Source organism: Pteronotus mesoamericanus, unplaced genomic scaffold, assembly GCF_021234165.1.
Source record: "Pteronotus mesoamericanus isolate MK-2021 breed Mesoamerican mustached bat unplaced genomic scaffold, CSHL_Meso_final contig_84, whole genome shotgun sequence".
Taxonomy (NCBI): domain Eukaryota; kingdom Metazoa; phylum Chordata; class Mammalia; order Chiroptera; family Mormoopidae; genus Pteronotus; species Pteronotus mesoamericanus.
Window position 1 is genome coordinate 7090488 of NW_026555267.1, and position 19444 is coordinate 7109931.

The following is a 19444-nucleotide window of genomic DNA, read 5'->3' on the forward strand; positions in this document are numbered from 1 at the left end:
CCTCGGAGCTCAGCCAGTGCCTGCGGGCGGTGGGGTCAGGGCCCCAGCGGGGGGGCTGGGGTGGGGCAGGGGGCGGGGATGGGGCGCGGCGTCCCCCCCCGCGGGGGTGTGTGGTGCTGCGGTCCGTGGCTCAGGCAGCTGGAGCAGGGGGAGCTCAGGAGGGAAGATGGAGGACGCCAGGGTCTGGCGCTGCCTTGTTGGGCACCGCTGGGCCGTCGCCGGTGACTCGGACACTGTACCCAGCAGCATCGTGTCCCTGTCAGACCCTGCGAAAAGCACAGGCCGCCGCGGTCACCCGGCTCTCCAGTCCCTTAGGTGCAGCACAGCCCCCACCTCCAAGCTGGGGGAAGCCCCTTCCACGTCGAGTCTCCCCTCTGGTACTTCATTCTCAGCTAGCTAAATCCTCCGCACTCTCGCTCTGTTATGCATCGCACTCTGAGTGGCCTTCCAGCACAAGCAGGGAATCCCACTGGGGTGCAGCCTCAGATCCTCCCAGTGTCTAGGGAAACACTTCCCACGCGAAGAGATGTCATAACTGGGTTATTCTTGGGAGAAGGGCTGAGCTTCCCCAACCTCCCCTTAACTCCAGATAGGATGTGAAATTCTACCCCAACACCACCTCTCCCGCCAAAAAAAATAAAAACAAGTGAGAAACTATAGTCAAGAAAGTATTTTAGTCCTTTAATACAGTCAGCTCTCACTCCCCCAAACAAAAATCGAACTTCTGGTTGGACAGCGTCAGATGTCACTGAGGTGACCCCAGCCTGTTAGCAGTTCCAAGTCTTCCGTGTAGGCGTCACTGCTACTGGTACTTTATATGATGATGCCTGAACGTTTTCTCTCCTTTCCTCACATGGAGGTAGCTACTGGGAATATCAGAGACAAGCTATTAAATGAGTGTCTCCGGTACAAGTAGTCTCCTGTCGCCGGACTTCAGGGTGCCGGCTGTATCAGTGATAGTTTTATAAACTGCGGTTGAAAAAATTTTCTCAGACGGTCACATTATTTCAAGACTTCAACATCTTTCATAACCAACTGTCTCTTATCTCGGCTCTTCCATTTATTTCTCTCCAGACACCTTCTAATCAAAGTCACTATCTCCAACTTTTCCTGTACATACACAATTGGATACTGCCTGGAGGCCTTGAGGAGGGAGGCATGAGAAGTTCTGCAGTTTGGGTCAGTAGCAGAAGCAGGTGACACCAAGAAACCAGTCAGCCTGACAGGAGGGGACAGAAAATGAACAGTGTCTGAGACATCCCCTCTCCTATAAATGTCTATTACTCCAGTTTGGCAGGGAAAAATGGTTCAGGAAGCCTAAGTTTGTGTATACATGCAAGATAGGGAGGGGACTAAGTGTAAGCCTAAGGAATTAACTAAACTAAAACCTTTTTGCTCTCACTGGACATTGCATGTTCTTCCATTTTCATTCTGTGATTTCACATCAAGTTCTTTGTAATTCATCTCTTCAGTTTTCCTCCTCCCCTGTATAGCCTCTCCTATTTTGTTGCCTTTCAAAGTATGAAAATGAAGCTTCAGGATTATGGAAATTGGTATTTAATGAAGACCATAATTCTAATGACAATATTGCTGGACTCTCTTTAAACTTCTTACCCCTGAATCTAGGAACCTTTCTTCAGCAATGTGTTTCACAGCATCTCCGCAGAGGGGTTTTCCCACAGGAAGTAGAGGTCAAGTGAAAACAGTCCAGTTCTAATTATCGAAAAGCTGGGATTCAGAAGTATCACTTTTCTTGAGGAAAATGGCTAATTCTATCTCTATCCATGAGATGAAGCTAGAATTCTTTATTGGTCCCCAAACCACCCTTTAAAAGAGAATCTAATAACTTTTTAAATTCAGATTTAAGTTAAAAAAAAAAAAAGAGATTTTATTTACTTACTTTCAGAAAAGAGGGGGAGGGGGAAAGAGAGGGAGAGAAACATCAATTGTTGCTTTTTCTATGCACCTGACTGGGGACCAAGCCTGAAACCAGGCATGTGCCCTGACTAGGAATTGAACCTGTGACCTTTTGCCTTGCAGAACAATGCCCAACCAACTGAGCCACACTGGTCTGGGCTGAGATGAAGTTTTAAACCTAAAAACAATTTTTCAAAAACAATCAGCTCCAACTGTTTTTGAGGAATAAAATGCAACCAGTAAGATCAAAGACTCGTTTTTTTGTTTTTTGTTTTTGTAGTGAGAGAGGAACAAAGAGTGAGAAAAACAACTATGTGAGAAACATCCATTGGTTGCCTCTCATATGCACCCCCCACCAGGGACTGAGCCCGCAACCAAGGGGGGTGCCCGGACCAGGAATCAAAATTACGACTTCAGACTCCATTTTTAGAAGGGGCATTTTTACCTACTCTTTGGACAATGAGTTTCCTTAACCACAAACATGAGCCCCTCCATTGACCGTATGGGGTCCAGTCAAAAGCCTAGGGATATCTGAAGACAGTCATTTTGTCTTGACTATTGTAAACAACTTGCAGGAAGTGAATAAATGGTATTATCCTCAGATATGATGAATAACTGAAATGTTTGGGTGCCTAAGCAAAAAATACGCTGTGCCTACATTCACCCAAATAAACTCAGATTCCGTCCCTATCCTCTTTTCTACCCACCCTGCCCCAGCTTGCCTCACCTGTCAACCTTTCAGGGCCCAAGTTTCCTCATCTGGAAAACAAGGAGGACAAAGTAAACACCTATCTCATAGGGGTGACTTGTGAATTAAAAGAGAAATGTATGTAAAATGCTTAGAATATTCCCTGGAATATAACATGGGCTAAGTAAATATTTTTACTGGTGTTACTGAGTGGTTCTCCTTTACCTTTAGAGCTGGGAACTCTGCATAACAACTGTGTAAGAGCCAATTAATTATTCTTACTTTCAAAGTGACAGGTTTCTCCTCAGGCCCTCTCCTTCATAGAGCCCTAAGGTAAGTGGCCAAAAGGTTAATGACCCATGACAAAGGAAGATGCCTATTAAGATTAGCTTTTCTAAAGACAATTTAGCAAACATTAAAAAACAACAGGATATTTCCTTCCTATTTTGGAAAGGATTTTTAAAATCCTGTGAGTACATTAAGGATTAGGACTAGATTTAGAATCCTAGGAATAGAAAGCATCTCTGCTTCACTGTCCCCATGTAAGACAGCTCAACAAACCAAAAATAAATTAAATCCAAAACTTTCAGTAGAGACTATTTGGTTAGAAGTTTCAAACTGGTAGGTTAATGAACTAACACTTATGCAAAAAAGCCAGAACTAACAATTCACAAATCTAGTAAAAACCAAGACTGCAATATTTAAAAATACCAAAAAATAGTGGCCAGAGAGAGATGGTAGCACACTACACCAGACCAAAGGGAACACCTCTCTCCCCTCAAACAAAAACAGCCGAACCTCCCCAGAAGAAAGCAGAAGTAATCTCCCCACCCTCCTCCACTCCACCCTAAGCTCCATAAACACTAAGGGCTTAAGGCTTAAGCCAACTGCCTGTGGCCCATGTGGTGAGAAACTGGGTTTTTGTTTCAATTCTACCACCTGAAGTGTCGTTACCAGTTATTTTTGTTTTAACTGGGAAGGTGAGGAAGGGGAATCAATAAAGAAATTTTTTGTACCCTGAATACCTATTTAAGTTCCTTGACAGCTGGGAAACAGTCACAGAGAACAAAGGTACAGGGAGCAAATCTACCCACTTTCCTACGTAGACATTCAGTTCAACTGGTAATTGAGGGTTCTTAAATACTCTGCTGTTGCTAAGAAGGGTCACACATCCAATATGCCAAAGACAAGTCCAAAGCCATGAAAACACATTTATCACCTCAACACTTCTTGAAAGAGGCTGCCAGAAATCAATGCTAAACCTATCAGTTTCATCTACAAAGCATTTGAATAGGAATACTAACTTCCATATTACAACTCCTGAACGACTGACAGAGGACATCTGTCATATGCAAGCAAGATAACATAGGACACAAGAAGGGAATAAACTAAGGTCAAAAACACACCAAGTAAGAAATTCAATACAACTGGAAGACATACCCTCAGGCACCAACATTTCTCCATTGGACACCTGTTCCTTCGTGCCCTCAGATGCCCCAAGCCCAGGGTAAAGGCTGAACTTAAAAAAAAAAACATACTTAAAAGGTCATGCAAACTTGGTGGATCTGAACTAAACTACAAAGCTTAGCCCACTTAAAACATCATGCTGATTGTCAAAACCAAATTAAATCCTTATATATAGTTATCCTGGTACAGAGGTAAAGCTCTTTATAGTGGCAGTAGCCTCCAACCCAAATACATTCACTGGTTAATAGGGATGTAATGACACTAAACATCATTGTGCTGCCATCTACCTTACCAGAAAATTGTTATTCATTTGCAAAAAAAAAAAAAAAAAAAATTACAACTTGTAAATGTTGTAAAACCACAGATATATCAAGCGAATACCCTTTACCCAAACTTCAATGGAAACACCTATTCAATGCCGTCTTCATACTAAACTTTGGGATAGTTCAGAGTTCGGGAAGGATTTTGATTTTCAGAAGTCTCCAAAAAAGTTAGCATATTAATAATATGCAGATTTTATAGCTCCCTCCTTCAGAGTACTCCTTCCTCTCCTTTTCATTGTCCTAGAATCTGATACTCAATTGAGGACCCCTCCATTCCTGGTAGTGAAGGGAACAAGAACTAATGAAACAGGTGTTGAGGAACATATCAGTATGTTCCCTGGGTGAGAGAAGGGAGCAGTGGTGACCTAAGACACTGATGTGGTATCACGAGACTAGCTAGACTAAGCTTTAAGAAAGCTGCTCCGTTCTAGAGCGATGCCAAGAGACAGTGACACAAGACCAAGACAGGATGAGATGTGGCTAAAGCTCCAGGAGAGAGAATTAACTGCTTTAAAGATTTTTCTTGACCCAGAGACGTCTCTGAACTAGAAGCTGTCTAAAGTTCTACGGTCATTAGGTCCTGGCATAAAAGCAGGTGCAGGGACCCAGTAAGCTGATTGTTAAAGCTCTCCACAGGGACAACGGCTGTATTTAGCATTTCCTCCTTAGGCCGTAAATCAAACACCAAGCTTATCCACAACTACTACTTGAAGTATTTCACCCTTGGTTGCCTCAGCAGTGGCAGCATGCTCTTCGCTAGACCTGAAGAGGACAATAGAGGACAGGACAGATTTTGACTTGATAAAAAATTTACTGTGGTACACTGGGAAGACAGTCAGATTTGGAGCATCTGGATTTTTCCTTTGAAGTAACTTCAGTGTCTTTAACAAAGCACACAAGGATCTACTCAGCTGATAGAATTAGCCCTCTACCCCCAGGGCCTGACCCTGTCCCTGGGCTAACTTTGTTTTACTGAACTTACATAAGCGCCCTGCTGCCTGCCCCGCCCCCTGCAGTTCCCCAGCTGTTTCCTTTGGTTTTTCTAGCTTCCTCCCCCTCACATCTCCCTTTACTTTCTCTCCTCTTTGATTCAGCAGTGAATGCTTAAAAAGCAGATGGCAAGTAGCCTTTCCAAGCCAGTGAAAATGCTTCCTGAGCATCAGGTATAAAGCAATCCCAGGAACAGACATTATGGGAGTTGGGATACATACTATTACTGCTTTTTGCCTGAGGAAATCCCCATATATATTCTATACGCAAGGTTATTACGCTGAGGCAGCTACTCTGATCACCTAAGCAAAGCATATGAAGGATCCAAGTTGGTACTATCAGTCTGCAATTAGCCCTCTCACGAGAGATGAGCTGAGAAAATTGAAAGGGAAGCTTGACTACTAAAGGTAGGTTTGGGATTTACTCCACAGTGATCTTAAAACCAAAATTCTAGGATGGAGACTCACCTGGGAAAAAAACAGGGAGAGAAAGGGAGGGAAAAGGGCACAAGTCCAACAGCTCCAATCAATGTTTACTCTAATTTACCTAATCTCTCCTGGTGGTTGTAAGTGCCACCTGGTAAACACCTGGTTGTAGAGATACAGCACGGGTGATATCTAGAGTATCAGCTCAGATAAAGCCCCAAATTCAGGCCGTGCTAATTACAGCCTAGAATGACATAAGATTTTCAAAGACCAGCCAGGACATCTCAAAGACCAATTTCCCAGTTCATAATGGACTAAAATCAGCTTGAAGACCAAAGACCGTCTCAATGTGGACTCTCTCCTTAGAAAAACAGCTCATGTGTATAACTATCCTGTTACTATTACAGAGGCTTTGCTAGTTCAGTAAACAAGTATTTGTTCAGCATCTATTGAAAGCCAGGAATTGTATTAGTCACTGGAACTACTTTTAAGAATCTCCTCCAGTAATCGAAATTTGAAAAATCACATACACGTTATATATTTACACAAAGTGCTTAAAGAGACTGGCAAGGACACGCATTTTTAAAGGGATTGTCTTTTGAATACTAAATCTGAGACTTCATTGGTTCTCATGGTTTGCTCTGACACCAAAAATTGTCATCTAGGGTTATGGAGTATCAGAACCGACGCTCAGGAGACTGTATGCTCAGGGCCAAGTATAATGCACTTTTACTGTACATTAGAATGTGGGAAGTTGCCATGCACTGGCTTTTTAAAACCCATGTAACCTACAGCGGTAAAGCAATCAGGTTTTGTGTTGTGGATCTATTTTACTAATACAAAGTTGTTTCAGTGTACTCAGTTACCAAAACAAATGCAAATGTTTGTAGACATTTACCCATTCACATTCTTCTGTGCTACATTTCTTTGTGGCACTGCTGCCTAGTTAGGAGTGGCTAGCCAAGCCCTGGCCACTGCAAGCCCTGCTGTCCTTCCGTGGAGCCACCCTGTCGTCCTTCTGTAGGGGTCAAAAGAAAGGGCTTCTTTGATGCTGGCTGTGCACTGCACACTGGAAAGCCAGGGGCCTAAACACCTCACTTCCTTGCTGCTGGGTTTTGGACCATGGCCACTGAATAGATTAACTCCTGCTTTGGATTGCCCCCAGTAATCAGGGTATGCATATGAATCAAAGATGGCGCGATGGGACACCCTAGTGGCATCAGTTGGATATTACAAGCTATGTCAGAGACAGCCTCCGGCTACGGTCCCCACTAGAAAAGTCAGGCTGGCTTAAAGACAGCAACGTAAAATAAACAGAAACTTGTCACCAGGAGGCAGAAGTCAAGTACTGGGCCACTCTAACATTTCTGAGCCTACTTCCTCAAACTGCAAATTGAGGCTAATACTACTTGAGGGTTAAAATGAATCAAAAGTACTTCATAAAATATCTGCTACTTGCAGTAAAAATGTGTCTTACGTCCTTAGATTTTCCCCTGGACATTTACCATTCAAAAAAAGGTAGTGAAGTCACTACTTTGGGAATAAGCCCAATGTAACTGGAGGACCACAGTATGTATCAGATCTAAGCTATGGGGTACACCTGCCTAGGATTTTGTGACTCACTCAAAAATTTATTAAGTGTACTAGCATACTGGGCACCTTGAAAGTGTCCAAGTTATTCAGTCCTTGGCTCTGAGTTTACCATGTATCTGAGGGAAATAAAACGTGTACATGAAACAAAACAGCTTAAGGCAACATTAAGTGCATGAATGTCATCATATACATATGCTAAAGAAATCTAAACCAATACAGTGCTATTAATCCAAGAACGCTTAAGTCTTTAGTTGATCACGAAGGGGTGGAACAATTTTTAATGGCCAAACAAGCGGGGATGTGTGTAGGATTTGGGTGTGTTGTATGTGTTCAATGTTTGCTGAGTCTCTTGGCTTTGAGAATTGCCTAGGCCAGTTCCTCCTCTATAAACATAAAAACCAAGGTCAGGAGCCTGGGATGTTAAGACTTTCCCAACCCAAGAAAATGATACACCATTTTTCTTCACTCTATATAAATCTGTATCTGAATCCTTTTATGGGATAATAAAGAACCAGAATGATTAAATCCCACTGATAAGTCTGCAGAAATCCTGAGACAGGATCACTAAATTCAGAAATGATTTAAGACTTTTTCTGTAATAATCAAGCTTAAGAATTATGGAAAACAGGAGACCCAGGAGGAAGCATCGAGAGAGAACTGTTCTACTTTTAGGAGACAATGGCATCAATTCTTATCTACACTGAGAAGCATATACAGCTTGCACACTTTTTGACTTTGCAAGGCTGATTTTTGAGGAAGCATATACTTTTCCAATTATATTAGGCTTAGGCTAGCATTTCAACTAATTTGCATTTCCTTGTTAAGAAATTATCTAATGCAATGTTAGAATTAAAATTACTTTCTCCAATAATCCACCCGGTTAACCAATAGTTTCTGAAATGGGCTTCCATATAGTGCTTTGCTTTTAATAAGTACTACGCTCTTTCCATCTCATTCAATCAACATTTATTAAACTGTCAGCATTGCATTTGGCTCATTGGGAAATACAAGTATTACAAAATTTTCATAGGGTATGAAAAATTAACACAAAACATTCTATAATAAATTTTGAGGAGACTAAATGCATCACAAAGACAGCTATTACTTAGGTTTAGCAGCTTGTTTTTTATAGTTACAGAAATGAAGTTTAACTTGAGGACGATCAGGATTTAAAGCTGCAGGGTGACTGCTAAAGTGGAGTAAGAAGTCAGAAAACACAAGCAAATACACATCAGCAAAAACAAGCACGGTCAGTATTTACCAGATCAACCAGAGCAGGTAAGATGTGATTGAGAACTTTTGATTTGTATTAGGTAAAGTGACATGTTTTAGGAAGTTCAGACTTGATGACCAGGATGGAGATTGGAGTCCGTGAAACAAGCTAAAACATTTTTGTAATGAATTTTGGGTGCACAAATAAGGATGCTGGCATGGTAAATGGAGATGGAGGACAAATCCAAACAGAATTTTAAGGAACCGTTTGACGAAACACATCTCTGTAGTCTAGCTTAAGTCATAGATATAACGGCTCTGTGGCTAAGAATCGGTTATATTAAAAGTCAAAGAATTTGACTATCACCCAAGGACAAAGGAGCCATTTTTAGTTTTCTTTGTTGTAGTGTGCTTGATGTACTGCTAATCATTTTACAGTTCTAATCTTAAGATGTGGTTGTCACTCTTGGTTTATTTTGTAACTAAATTTTTTTTAACAAAAATTCTCCAAGAAGAATTAGAAACACTCCGGGTCACAAAACAAAATTTTAATGTTAAATACAAATAGTTACCTTCTGCTGCACAGTAATTATAAACTGAGAGGGATTTAGCCCCAACTTAGAAGAAATTGAGACTTATATTTGTTATTTATTCAAGATATTCAGAAAGCAGAATTCAATTTTCTATGTTTCTCTTCCAAAGCAATTGAGTTGAATGTCTACTCAGTGCAAAAGCACTGTGCTACATACCTGGGAGGAAAGGGTAAGAGAGGTTATGACCTACTAGAAAACATATGAACTTACTGATATCAAGGCAGAATGACTTAAGTTTTAAGATACAGTATTAATTCTATACGGCAACATGAAGAAAGGACCAAGAGTGCCTCTCCAATTAAGTATTTATCATGTCCCAGGTGCTGTCTTGGTTCCTTAGAAAATAAAAATTCATGAACCAAGAAAGTTGAGGTAGATACATGGAGTGAGCAAACCAGGTGACATATGCTATACTAGAGGCATGTACCCAGAGTCTGTGTCAACACACAAGGGATTGCTTCTGTTTGATGGGTTGCCAGTTCTCTGAGGTGGTTAAGTACTGCCCAAGGTAAATTACACTTCTCTAAATGAAAAGATGGTAGACACTGGAGGACAAAAACAGGGTCAAATGCAAGAAATCCTGGAAAATGCCAAATCCTGGGGTCAGGTTACTTAGAGCTGAATCTGCCTGAGGAATGTGTCCTCCGGACAATGAGGTTTCCAATAATTTTAGTGGTAATGATAAATTCTTCACTTTACAAAGTTAATTCTAGCAACAAGTGGCTGGTGCAGTTGGACTTGGGGTGAGGATGCCAATGGACTTCTGGCTGACAAGTCAGTTTGACTTTCATTGACCACCGAGATGTTCTATCTCAAATTCCTAGGCATGCCACTCTAAAGGTGAGATTCAGCCCACGACAAGTGCCATTTAAAGGGTGTAGGTTATCTTTTGTTTGATGTAGCAGTCCATTTCTAAGTATTATGCCTTAATATCTACAGCAATGTGAATGTTTATTCCAAACTTAAAATACATGAAAGACTCCCCTGATATCCAGCACCCTATATAGGGTACGATTCATCCATGCCTTTTGACCCTTTAACATGCAAGTTTAGCCCTGACTGGTGCGTGGATTGAGTGCTGGCCTGCAAACCAAAGGTCGCCAGTTGGATTCCCTGCCAGGGCACATGCCTGGGTTGTAGGCCAGATCCTCAGTAGGGGGTGTGAGAGGCAACCACACATTGATGTTTCTCTCTCTTTCTCCTTCCCTTCTCTCTAAAAAGTAAAATCTTAAAAAAAAAAAAAGTAAATCCAAGTTTAGCTTTTTTTACAGCATTGTGGATTTTCTTTTGTACATTTTTAGACTGAGTGCTTGCTCACAAGCTAAATTAAGGAGACATCAGAATTACTATTAGGAATAAGGAGGCACACTCAATCTAGTGTGGCTCCAGTACTCAATCCAATTTGTAGGAAGGCTCCTAGTCAGCAACCACCTTCTGCAGTCTCTGTGTAAAATGTTCAGCAGTCAGAATAATCTCTACCGTGTAACCTTATTTCTCTCCTGGGAAAATACCTTTATTTGTCCTCTTCTGTGTATTATTCTTCAAAGCAGAAGTTTCTAACGTTAACAGTTTAAGGCAAGTGCACCATACTGGTTTTCTTGACTCGATCAAGTGGGCCCAAGAAACTTCAATACAGTATTCTTAGCGATAACTTAAATCAGGAGGCAAAGTTGAAGTTTGTGTCCTTTACATTTGGGCAATGTAAAGTTGGGGGAGGGAAATGATATGAACAACAAATGCTCACAGTACTAACCCCTCAATAATTTTCAGCTTAAAATAAAACGTCACTAAGGAAACACATAAAATGTGTACTGACTTTTTAATCACAAGATACTCCATGCCTACTTAAGCAAAGCCTAGAAAATAGAATATTAAAGGCCAACTTGACAAGCAGGTTCTTAAAGACACATTAAAAATTACAAACCTTAGTAATGCTGAGATTAAGATCACTCCAGAAACTGTTTCACACCATAAAAACTAAAGGTTTCTAAAAGTATATTCCTTTTTCCGTATATGGTCAATTTCATGCCAAGACTTTTTTTTGCAGCACATCTACTCCGGCACCCAATTCTTACACTCCTGGCCTTACCATTCCATACCTCAAGGTGTACAAGGCTGCAGAAACAGGCAGATCCACATCTTCAGTATTTTCTCCCAAGATCTAGAAATACTTTTCTGGTTTATATAAGCTCAGTACTCAAGTTAAGCTCTATTCAAAACCTAGAAGGATCCACAAGTTGAAAAGACATTTTGCCCAACAGATGAGAAGACAGAGGTAAAGTTACAGCAAGAAAATTCACCAATCCCCACAACTCCCCCTGCCCCAACTTTGGAGCTGTTATACAGGTTTAGATAGTTGGCTCCCACCTTGCAGTATAGTCCCTTTACAGTAGGGATTTCCTGGTTGATTTTTGCCTCATAGCTCCCTCTAGTGGCTTAGTGATTTCCCCTAGCATTTACCTAAATAGGAAAGTGAAATACTGTTTTTAAAAAATAATTTTAATACATTTGGCATCCCTGTAAATCTGAGGTTTTGTTCAAGTCAATCAATGTCCACTATCTTCACATTGATAGTTCTATCAATAACTGATAGACAACACTCCTAAGTTGCATGGTTACAGGAGTTAAGATGCTTTTTAAAAGTGTTGTTTCATTTATGTTCCATATCTACTTAAATGGTAACCTAAGCAAAGGCACGACTGACTTCTCTCTCCCTGATAACCTGTTATTTCTCAAAATAATTTCTATGACAAAGACTATTTTTGATATATTACAAAAGTATCAAGTGATTTTTATAACTTAAAAAAAATTCCTTTCCTTAATTACAACAAATCATTTTCAGAGTTGTCTGGCATAGCTTTTAAAGTCAGGAAGAACCATCCCTAAAGTTCTCAATCACAAGAGCAAGTGCTGATTTAAGTATTTGCTAACTTCTTAGGCTATATCTAAAGCAAGTTTTTGCCAAGATTACTTTGTTCTATAGACAAAATTAACATGTTTCCTTATAATCTTTTTACTTCATGCCAGTCCCAGTTTTCCTTCAGATCAGAATAAATGTTCCCATAAAGTATGGGGGTGGGGGAGGGAAGTACCCTAAAAGAATGCAGTATTACACTGTAATGCTAGCATGGCAAAATATTTCCTTCAGTGGAGTACAAATGTTTTGAGTCCACTACAGCAGTAGAATATGAAGAAATGTGAGTTATACCCTTTTTATTTTTACCTTGTGGCTGTTTCAGCCTAAAAAAGATGGGGAACTTGCACCTCAATTATCGTATTTTGCCATGTATAATGAACTTTTTGGCCCAAATATTTGATGGAAATATAAGGGTGTGCATTATACATGGGTACTAATTCTGTACCCATGTTGTTTAATTTATGCTTATGCATTAAAAGTGTAACTAGAAAGCAGTCATGGTATCTGTATGCAAAACAATACCCTGCAATACAATAATCAGTTGTTTCTACAAGTAAAAAAAAAACTGAACCAAGAAGTTTTTTTCCCAGAAAGTTTGGGCCAAAAACATGGGTGCACATTATACGTGGCAAAATACAGGTAATAAAGGCTCCACAGTAACAAATATTTTGCTCCACATCTGAAGTTACACAAGCTTTAGCCCCACATACTCTATTATACATAGTTTACAATTCCTCTTCCAAACTCTTGGGGACAAATGTATTTGAAATTCAGACCTGTTTACCCTTTACAAAGGTATGGTATAGAGACCCTATATAAAATATAATACCCTCAGTAAAGCCTGTGGCTACTGTATAATGAAATACATCAGTATTTCTGCATGACCAGTAGTCAAAAGTACAAAACAAGGTATCACGTATCAGGTTTTACATTAGTCCAATGTCTTTGTTTTCAGTATTTTTTGGGTAAGAGATTGGGAACCCAATTTCTGCCTTTGCACTGTTCATACTATAATAGAAATTCATTAAACCAAGGGATAGTTGTTACAAAAGAACCTGTCTTGTTTCTCTTTTTAATTATTATTTCTGGTAAATACATACATAAAACATTTCATACAACTTCTTATACAACGCAAAAAGGCACATATAAATTCACCTTCATAAAAACTTGAGAAAACACCAGCCCTAATGAGCAAGATGTTTCAAAAACAATTTGAAATTCTAGAATCATATTGTACTTAAGCACAGTGAGTGGATATATGCACTCTAAATTTATCATTAAAATATAAAACTTAGGAAAACGTTTTAAATGAGGGAAATCTGTTCATATTTCAAACATTAATAAATTAAACATTAACTTAAAAATTCAGATCCCAAACAACAGGAATCAAAAAATGGTTTTCTTACCTTTTGTTTCCAGGATGTGGACTGAACAGCAAGATGGGTTGTTCAATCTGATGTTATGAAAAATAGGTGCTTCTTAGACTTAAGCTTTTCCTTGATTAGAAAATAACAAATTATAGGCTCCCTACAATACTCTAAGGGGAAACAAATGAGGAGGAAAGGGGTAAAATTCAAGCCATTTTTAGTTCTAAAAGGGTGGCTTTCTTCTAACAGCTGCCATTTTGGGTAGAAGTTTAAGGGCCATCTCTTTAAGGCTGGAAAAATGTCTGCATATCCCCTCACAGCTTTTAGCTGCTTGGTATTAACTGCAAAATCTGTGCCCCTCCCTCTACCTTTTGCAATCACACATTAAGCCCTAATTTCCAAACACCTGACATACCAGATGAAAAATTCTGTCTCATCTCAATCTGGGGTTGAAGCTACTCAAACTTTTAGCAGAGCTCATCTTTCAACTTAGCTCCAATGTACTCAACCTTGAGTGCAGGAAATTTCATTTTGGTTTTGTTAACAAAACATTCAATGAACACAAATGAACCCAGGCTTACTTAAATTTACCCCACATTTATGTTTGCAGAATTAAGTATCATTTAAAAATATTCTACACATGGAACACAACTTGTCTATGACCATGCCACCCTGAAAACGCCTGATCTCATAGGCTATGGAAGATCAGGCTGGATTAATACCTGAATGTGACACATAATAGCTTTAATAAATCTTTCTGCTTCTTGAACCTATTCTGAATTTACATTACTCCCTTAATCTATACCAATTGTTTTAAATGCTTTTAAGTGTAATCCTAGTTTTTAATGTTTATTCTTCTTCCTCCTGACATTCCACAAGCTTTATTTACATGTACTGATTAGGTGACCATCTCAGGTGATCATATGCAAATCTCAGGGCCAGTTTCCTCCACTACAAAGTTTTAAGTTTTTCATAGGTTTGAAATTATGACACCTGCACAACTGTCTTAAATTCAGCTTCCAATTTCATTAGCACCCAAGGGAAATGTTAAGATTTAGTTGGGTGCAGAAAGAGTGATTTGATGGTTGTGACTAGCTATCAGGAAATGAGACTATTAGAGATTTTAGGTTAAAATCCTCTCCAATTCAGGGAAACCAAGAGAATTTAAAACCAAGGACTGTCAAGTAAGAAGATACAAAAACTAGTAGACCACAAGATATAATCACTGTTTTGGTATGTTCTGGATACCGAATAACAACATTATAATTGAGAAAAGCTTACAAGGCAAAATTTTAAAGAATGCCTAGCTTTTTATTAGTAACAATACACTCAAATAAGCAGTTGTTCTTCTAGTGTTCTAGTCACATTTCAAAAATAAAAGTGTAAATTGTGTTGAAAACTCTGATCTGTGCTGAATTTAAACATTTAATACTTAGCAATTTTTGAGATGAGGTGCACTGACAATCTCAAAGTCCATCTCCAAGTTAACGTTTACCAGTCATCATTAAATTTTGCATAAAAGGCTCTTATCTAGGTAGGTGATCACCAAAAATAAGCAGCATCTGTAAGTTTTAAGAACTTTTTAAAATCAAAGCTTATCTTTCAGAGTCTAAGGTCACCATTCATTTACCGTATTACATACAAAATTGCCTTTCTCACCTTTTATCTTTCCCTGGTTTTACAAGAATTAGTAGTTAATAAAGACCATTAGAGATCACCTTTAAAGAACCTTTAATTTACTAACACACAAATGCAAGACTCAGAATCTTATCAATTTAAAGTATTAACTGATAGCCACCCAGTTAAAATCTTACAAGAGGAAAAAGGACAACCATGCAGTTTTTTAAAAAATGTTTATTTCTCAAAGAAAAACGGCAACAGCCAATTGGAAACCTACTTATTCTTCAACACCAATTTTGTTTTCTTTAAATTTAGAAATGACTTACTGATTTACTATTTTAAACAAACCCCCCCTTTCCCCTTTAAATGTTTACCATCTACTCGTGCTGAATCCTTCCAAGGAGATTGCTCCAGCGTTTATCTCCAGGTCCTCGCTTTGCTCCTTTTACCAAAAATGCAAAACACAATTCCATCGTGCATCTTAAGGGCTCCAATCGTCAAAAATAGAGAAAAAAAAAATCTTTGGAATAGCCAATTAAGTTGAATAAAAAAAAAAAAAAAATCCACACGAATGCGGTTTGGTTGGGGCAGGAATCCACTCCTATGTTCCTGGTAATCTGATCCCGCTCCATGAATCCTTGTAATTGATCCTCCCTATCCTATCCACATTATGATTTGAATCCAATGATCCAGCTCCAAGGATTGGGATCCAGTGAGCCCTCTCCAATCCAAACCTTTATAACCAGCAAAACCAAAAAAGAGGAGGCAAAATGTTAGATACTGTAATCAAAAAAGGTTTCTGGGGAATGATGAGTTATGTCTGTCATCAGTTTAACAGATGTACATCAATAACTATCAAATTCCCCAAAACAAGTTTCTGAATGGTGTTCAGATAAATTTTAGAAACTTAATCATCAGAGACTAATTGGAAGAAGCATTTTATATTTACAGTTCAACTGATAATGCCAACACTTGTTACTGTACAGCGTATTACAGGTTTTGTGGTCGCAAAAATTATGTAGTTGAAGTTTACTGGTATTGTTACCGACCCTAAGCCTAAACTAAATCTAATGCTCCCATTTGCAATTTAATTTGTAAATTAAGGTATTTTAAACATGAGTCAATTATGAATATTAGTTTAAAGGGGAAGGCGAGACTTAGAAGTATTCCCATCTAGATTATCTACACCAATACGTTGAAATTCTATAATTTGCTTTCATTTTGTCTTAAAAAAATGAAATAGCAACGCTATATCAGTCACACAGAGGACATGCAGATTTAGCAGTATTGATATTATACTCTATCTGGTTGGAATTAAAGACACCCTGTACCCACATGTACACCAACAGCAGGTCACACATTAACAGTTGTAACTAAGCACTGTGACAAATTAGCCAGCTCTTCCCACATTAGTCCCTATTAAAACAAAAGAGGGGGGGAAGGGAGCAAAATAAATTGTTACAAAATGGGCGCTGTAATTTTGCCACAATTGCCAAGGTTTAAAGAGCAAAGCAATTGTAGCTAAGGTAACTGCATAAGATGTTTGCAAGTGTTTTAAGATAGGTGCATATAATAATCTTTAACCCTTGCTTTTTTAGTATAAGGTCAATACTGCCAATTTCATCTGTGACAATAGCACTTGGAGTCATACCATTGCCTCCATTATTGATCTGATCCTCCTCAATCCTCCTTTTGACAATCCTAAAATGATTGAAATGTGCTCCACAATCCTTAATCCAAAGCATTCTTAATCCATCTCTTCAGATATGTCTACAGAAAGACACATGAAAAGCAAGATAAACATAAGAACTTCCCCAGGTAAGATAGCCACAAACACCCCCAACATCCCAGTTCACACAAACCAGAGCAGAATAGACATTTACACAATATCACAGTCTGAAGAGCATGGAGAATTAACTAAATTTAAACAATCCTGTCTATGACATCACTTAAAATACAATTTACCAGACATGAGGGGAATGTAGATGTTAGGAGCAAGGGGATATTACACAAGAATGCAATTCAACACTTTAGCCCATTCTGAACAAAACAGTTTGAATTAAAAAATGAAAAGATTGTACTGAGTAAAGGAAAACTGTATACAACATGGGTTCTACAAAAAGTGTCACCAATCATCTTATGTACGAGAGCGAGATCTGCTATGACGGGGAGAATAGCGTGGTGATCCTCTGCTTCTCCTTGGGGAGTAACTGCGACTCCTGCTGTTGCTTCTGCTACGGCTTCTGCTACGACTACGGCTTCGAGATCGAGATCTTCCATAACTTGGACTTCTGGGCCCATCAACTTTAACCCGGATGTAGGCAGTTTCTCCCTATTGAATAGACAGAACTTTCGATTGAAACATCTAAGCTTTTACCTGTCTTCAGGCATGCTGAATGAGTACAATGTAGCTAAAAACCAGAAATCTGGCACTTTACTTGGACACGCTTGCCTGAATCTTACCTGCAAATTCCATTGTTAAGACCACTGTATCCAATTCTGGCCAAAGAAAAGAATAAGTGTATAACCTACCTCATGAGATCTAAACTTAGTGTTATCCAGTTTTCGAACTGCATAGGTCATATCTTCTTTCCGTACAAACTCCACGACACCAGTGCCATCTCGGTAAACATCAGCATAACATACATCACCTGCTTCACGCATGTGATCCTTCAAATCCTGCCAGCTTCCACTTGGAGGCAGTCCTGAAAAAGTGATTTTTTTCAATACCAATCACCCTAAATTTCATATTAAACTTAACATTTTCACTAGAACAAAGACTACTTAAAATTAATGATTATACTTAAGATCCTAGGTGAAGAGCTAAAATCTGGAATCTGGAGTCCAAAATTATTTCTAAATTAAGGCTCTAAATATTCAAGGTACTGCAGCATAATTTGGTAAATCTCTATTACAGTAATAATCCCAGTTTACTAAATTTACCCAAAAAAACTAAAGTAATTTAAGATCTAGGATAAAAATTTGTCAACCTGGTAACACAAAGACAATTTTAGATGGGTTTCTGTCCCTTTTTTCCTCATCAACTCACGTTAACTGTAAACTCACCAGAGACAACCACTCTGTTTTCAGATCGCCTGGAAGGGGGGCCATAGCGGCCTCGGGGAGCTCCGCCACCTCCACCCCCGCCGCCGCCTCGGCCTGTACCACGGCCGCTTCGAGGAAACTCCACCCGCAGACGGTATCCATCGTAATCATAGCCGTCGCGACCGTACACCGCGTCTTCCGCATCTCTGCATGATCACAGAAAGCAAAATGACTAAGAAAAAGGACTCGGAGGGGTGGCTAACGCAGCCGGGACCCAGCAGCCCCCCGCACATGCGCACCCAGTCTGGAAGAGCCCACATGCGCTGCATAATAGGAATGGCCCCTCCCCCACTCAGAAACACGCCAGGCTCGCGACCACTACACCAGCCCTCAACGCACGTTCCCCGCTCCGAGCCTGAGTCGGCTCTGGGAGGTCCACGGCGGACCAGCCACAATAAAAGCCGAACCGACTCAGATCCTACTCGACTCCTGGAGGGGCGATATCATCTCGTTCCTTACCTAAGAGCCCACCTCCCCATTCTCTACTATTAAGGCCTTGGAGCTTTCCCCAACGATTCAAACCGATTTCCTCAAGGCCACAAGCCCCGAGCCGCCTCACCGCGGGTCCTCGAACTCAACGAAGGCGAAGGGCGGTCCTCCGCGGCGATTCTTGAGATCGATGTCGCGGATAGCACCGTATTTGTAGAACACGTCCTCAATGTCCTTGGTTCGGATATCTGGAGGTAAGTTACCCACGTAGATGCGACAATCGTTGTTCCCTGCCGGGCCACGAATCACGCCACCTCCCGACATGGCGACGAGGAAAAGCGCGGACTCTAGAACAGGCCTTCCCACCAAGCCTAGCGCAAGGGAGAGCGAACCGGCAGCGACACCACGTCTCCCGCGGCCTCTCCAAAATGGCGCCTTTATCAGCTTGGCGCACGGATATGGGGGGAGGGAAAAAGAGAAGCGGAAGGAAGCAGCTATTCGACCTCAGTACGCACGCGCAAGAGCTTAACGGGCTCGCGAAAGTAAGCTCACGTAGCGCGACGTCACCCTCCGCGCGAAAGGAAAAAAGTTCCCTGCGTTCTCGATGTACGAGTGGTTACCTCCTGGAGTGACCAGCCGTTGGTACAAAAATACAGAGCCCTCGTTCAAAAGGTTGTTAATGGCTGTCGAGTCTTAAGAGAGAGTTTCCTCAGAAATGAGTCTTTTAAAGCATCTAGGAGTCTTGAAAGGAATTGGTGAAACCTACCCTACAGCCTGTCCCACCATGCTCCGCGGCAT

At 40.2% G+C, this 19444-nt stretch overlaps 1 protein-coding gene across 5 annotated transcripts; it reads right to left on the reverse strand.

Moving 5' to 3' along the window:
* Positions 1-689: 689 nt before the first annotated feature.
* On the reverse strand, positions 690-19073 carry SRSF1 (serine and arginine rich splicing factor 1). Of its 5 annotated transcripts, none has more exons than XR_008530163.1 (7): positions 18777-19073; positions 18179-18363; positions 17645-17817; positions 17258-17444; positions 15487-16882; positions 13532-13578; positions 690-863 (listed from the first exon to the last, which is right to left on the reverse strand). XR_008530163.1 is itself a non-coding variant. In XM_054585468.1 (5 exons), the coding sequence occupies exons 1-5, from the start codon at positions 18968-18970 to the stop codon at positions 16860-16862; spliced, it is 762 nt and encodes a 253-aa protein (XP_054441443.1). In that variant the 5' UTR covers positions 18971-19073; the 3' UTR covers positions 13587-16859. The 5 variants fall into 5 exon arrangements, 1 of the variants encoding a protein (XP_054441443.1); XR_008530162.1 differs by having other exon boundaries at positions 690-1219; XR_008530164.1 differs by lacking the exon at positions 690-863 and adding an exon at positions 8285-11428.
* Positions 19074-19444: the final 371 nt, after the last annotated feature.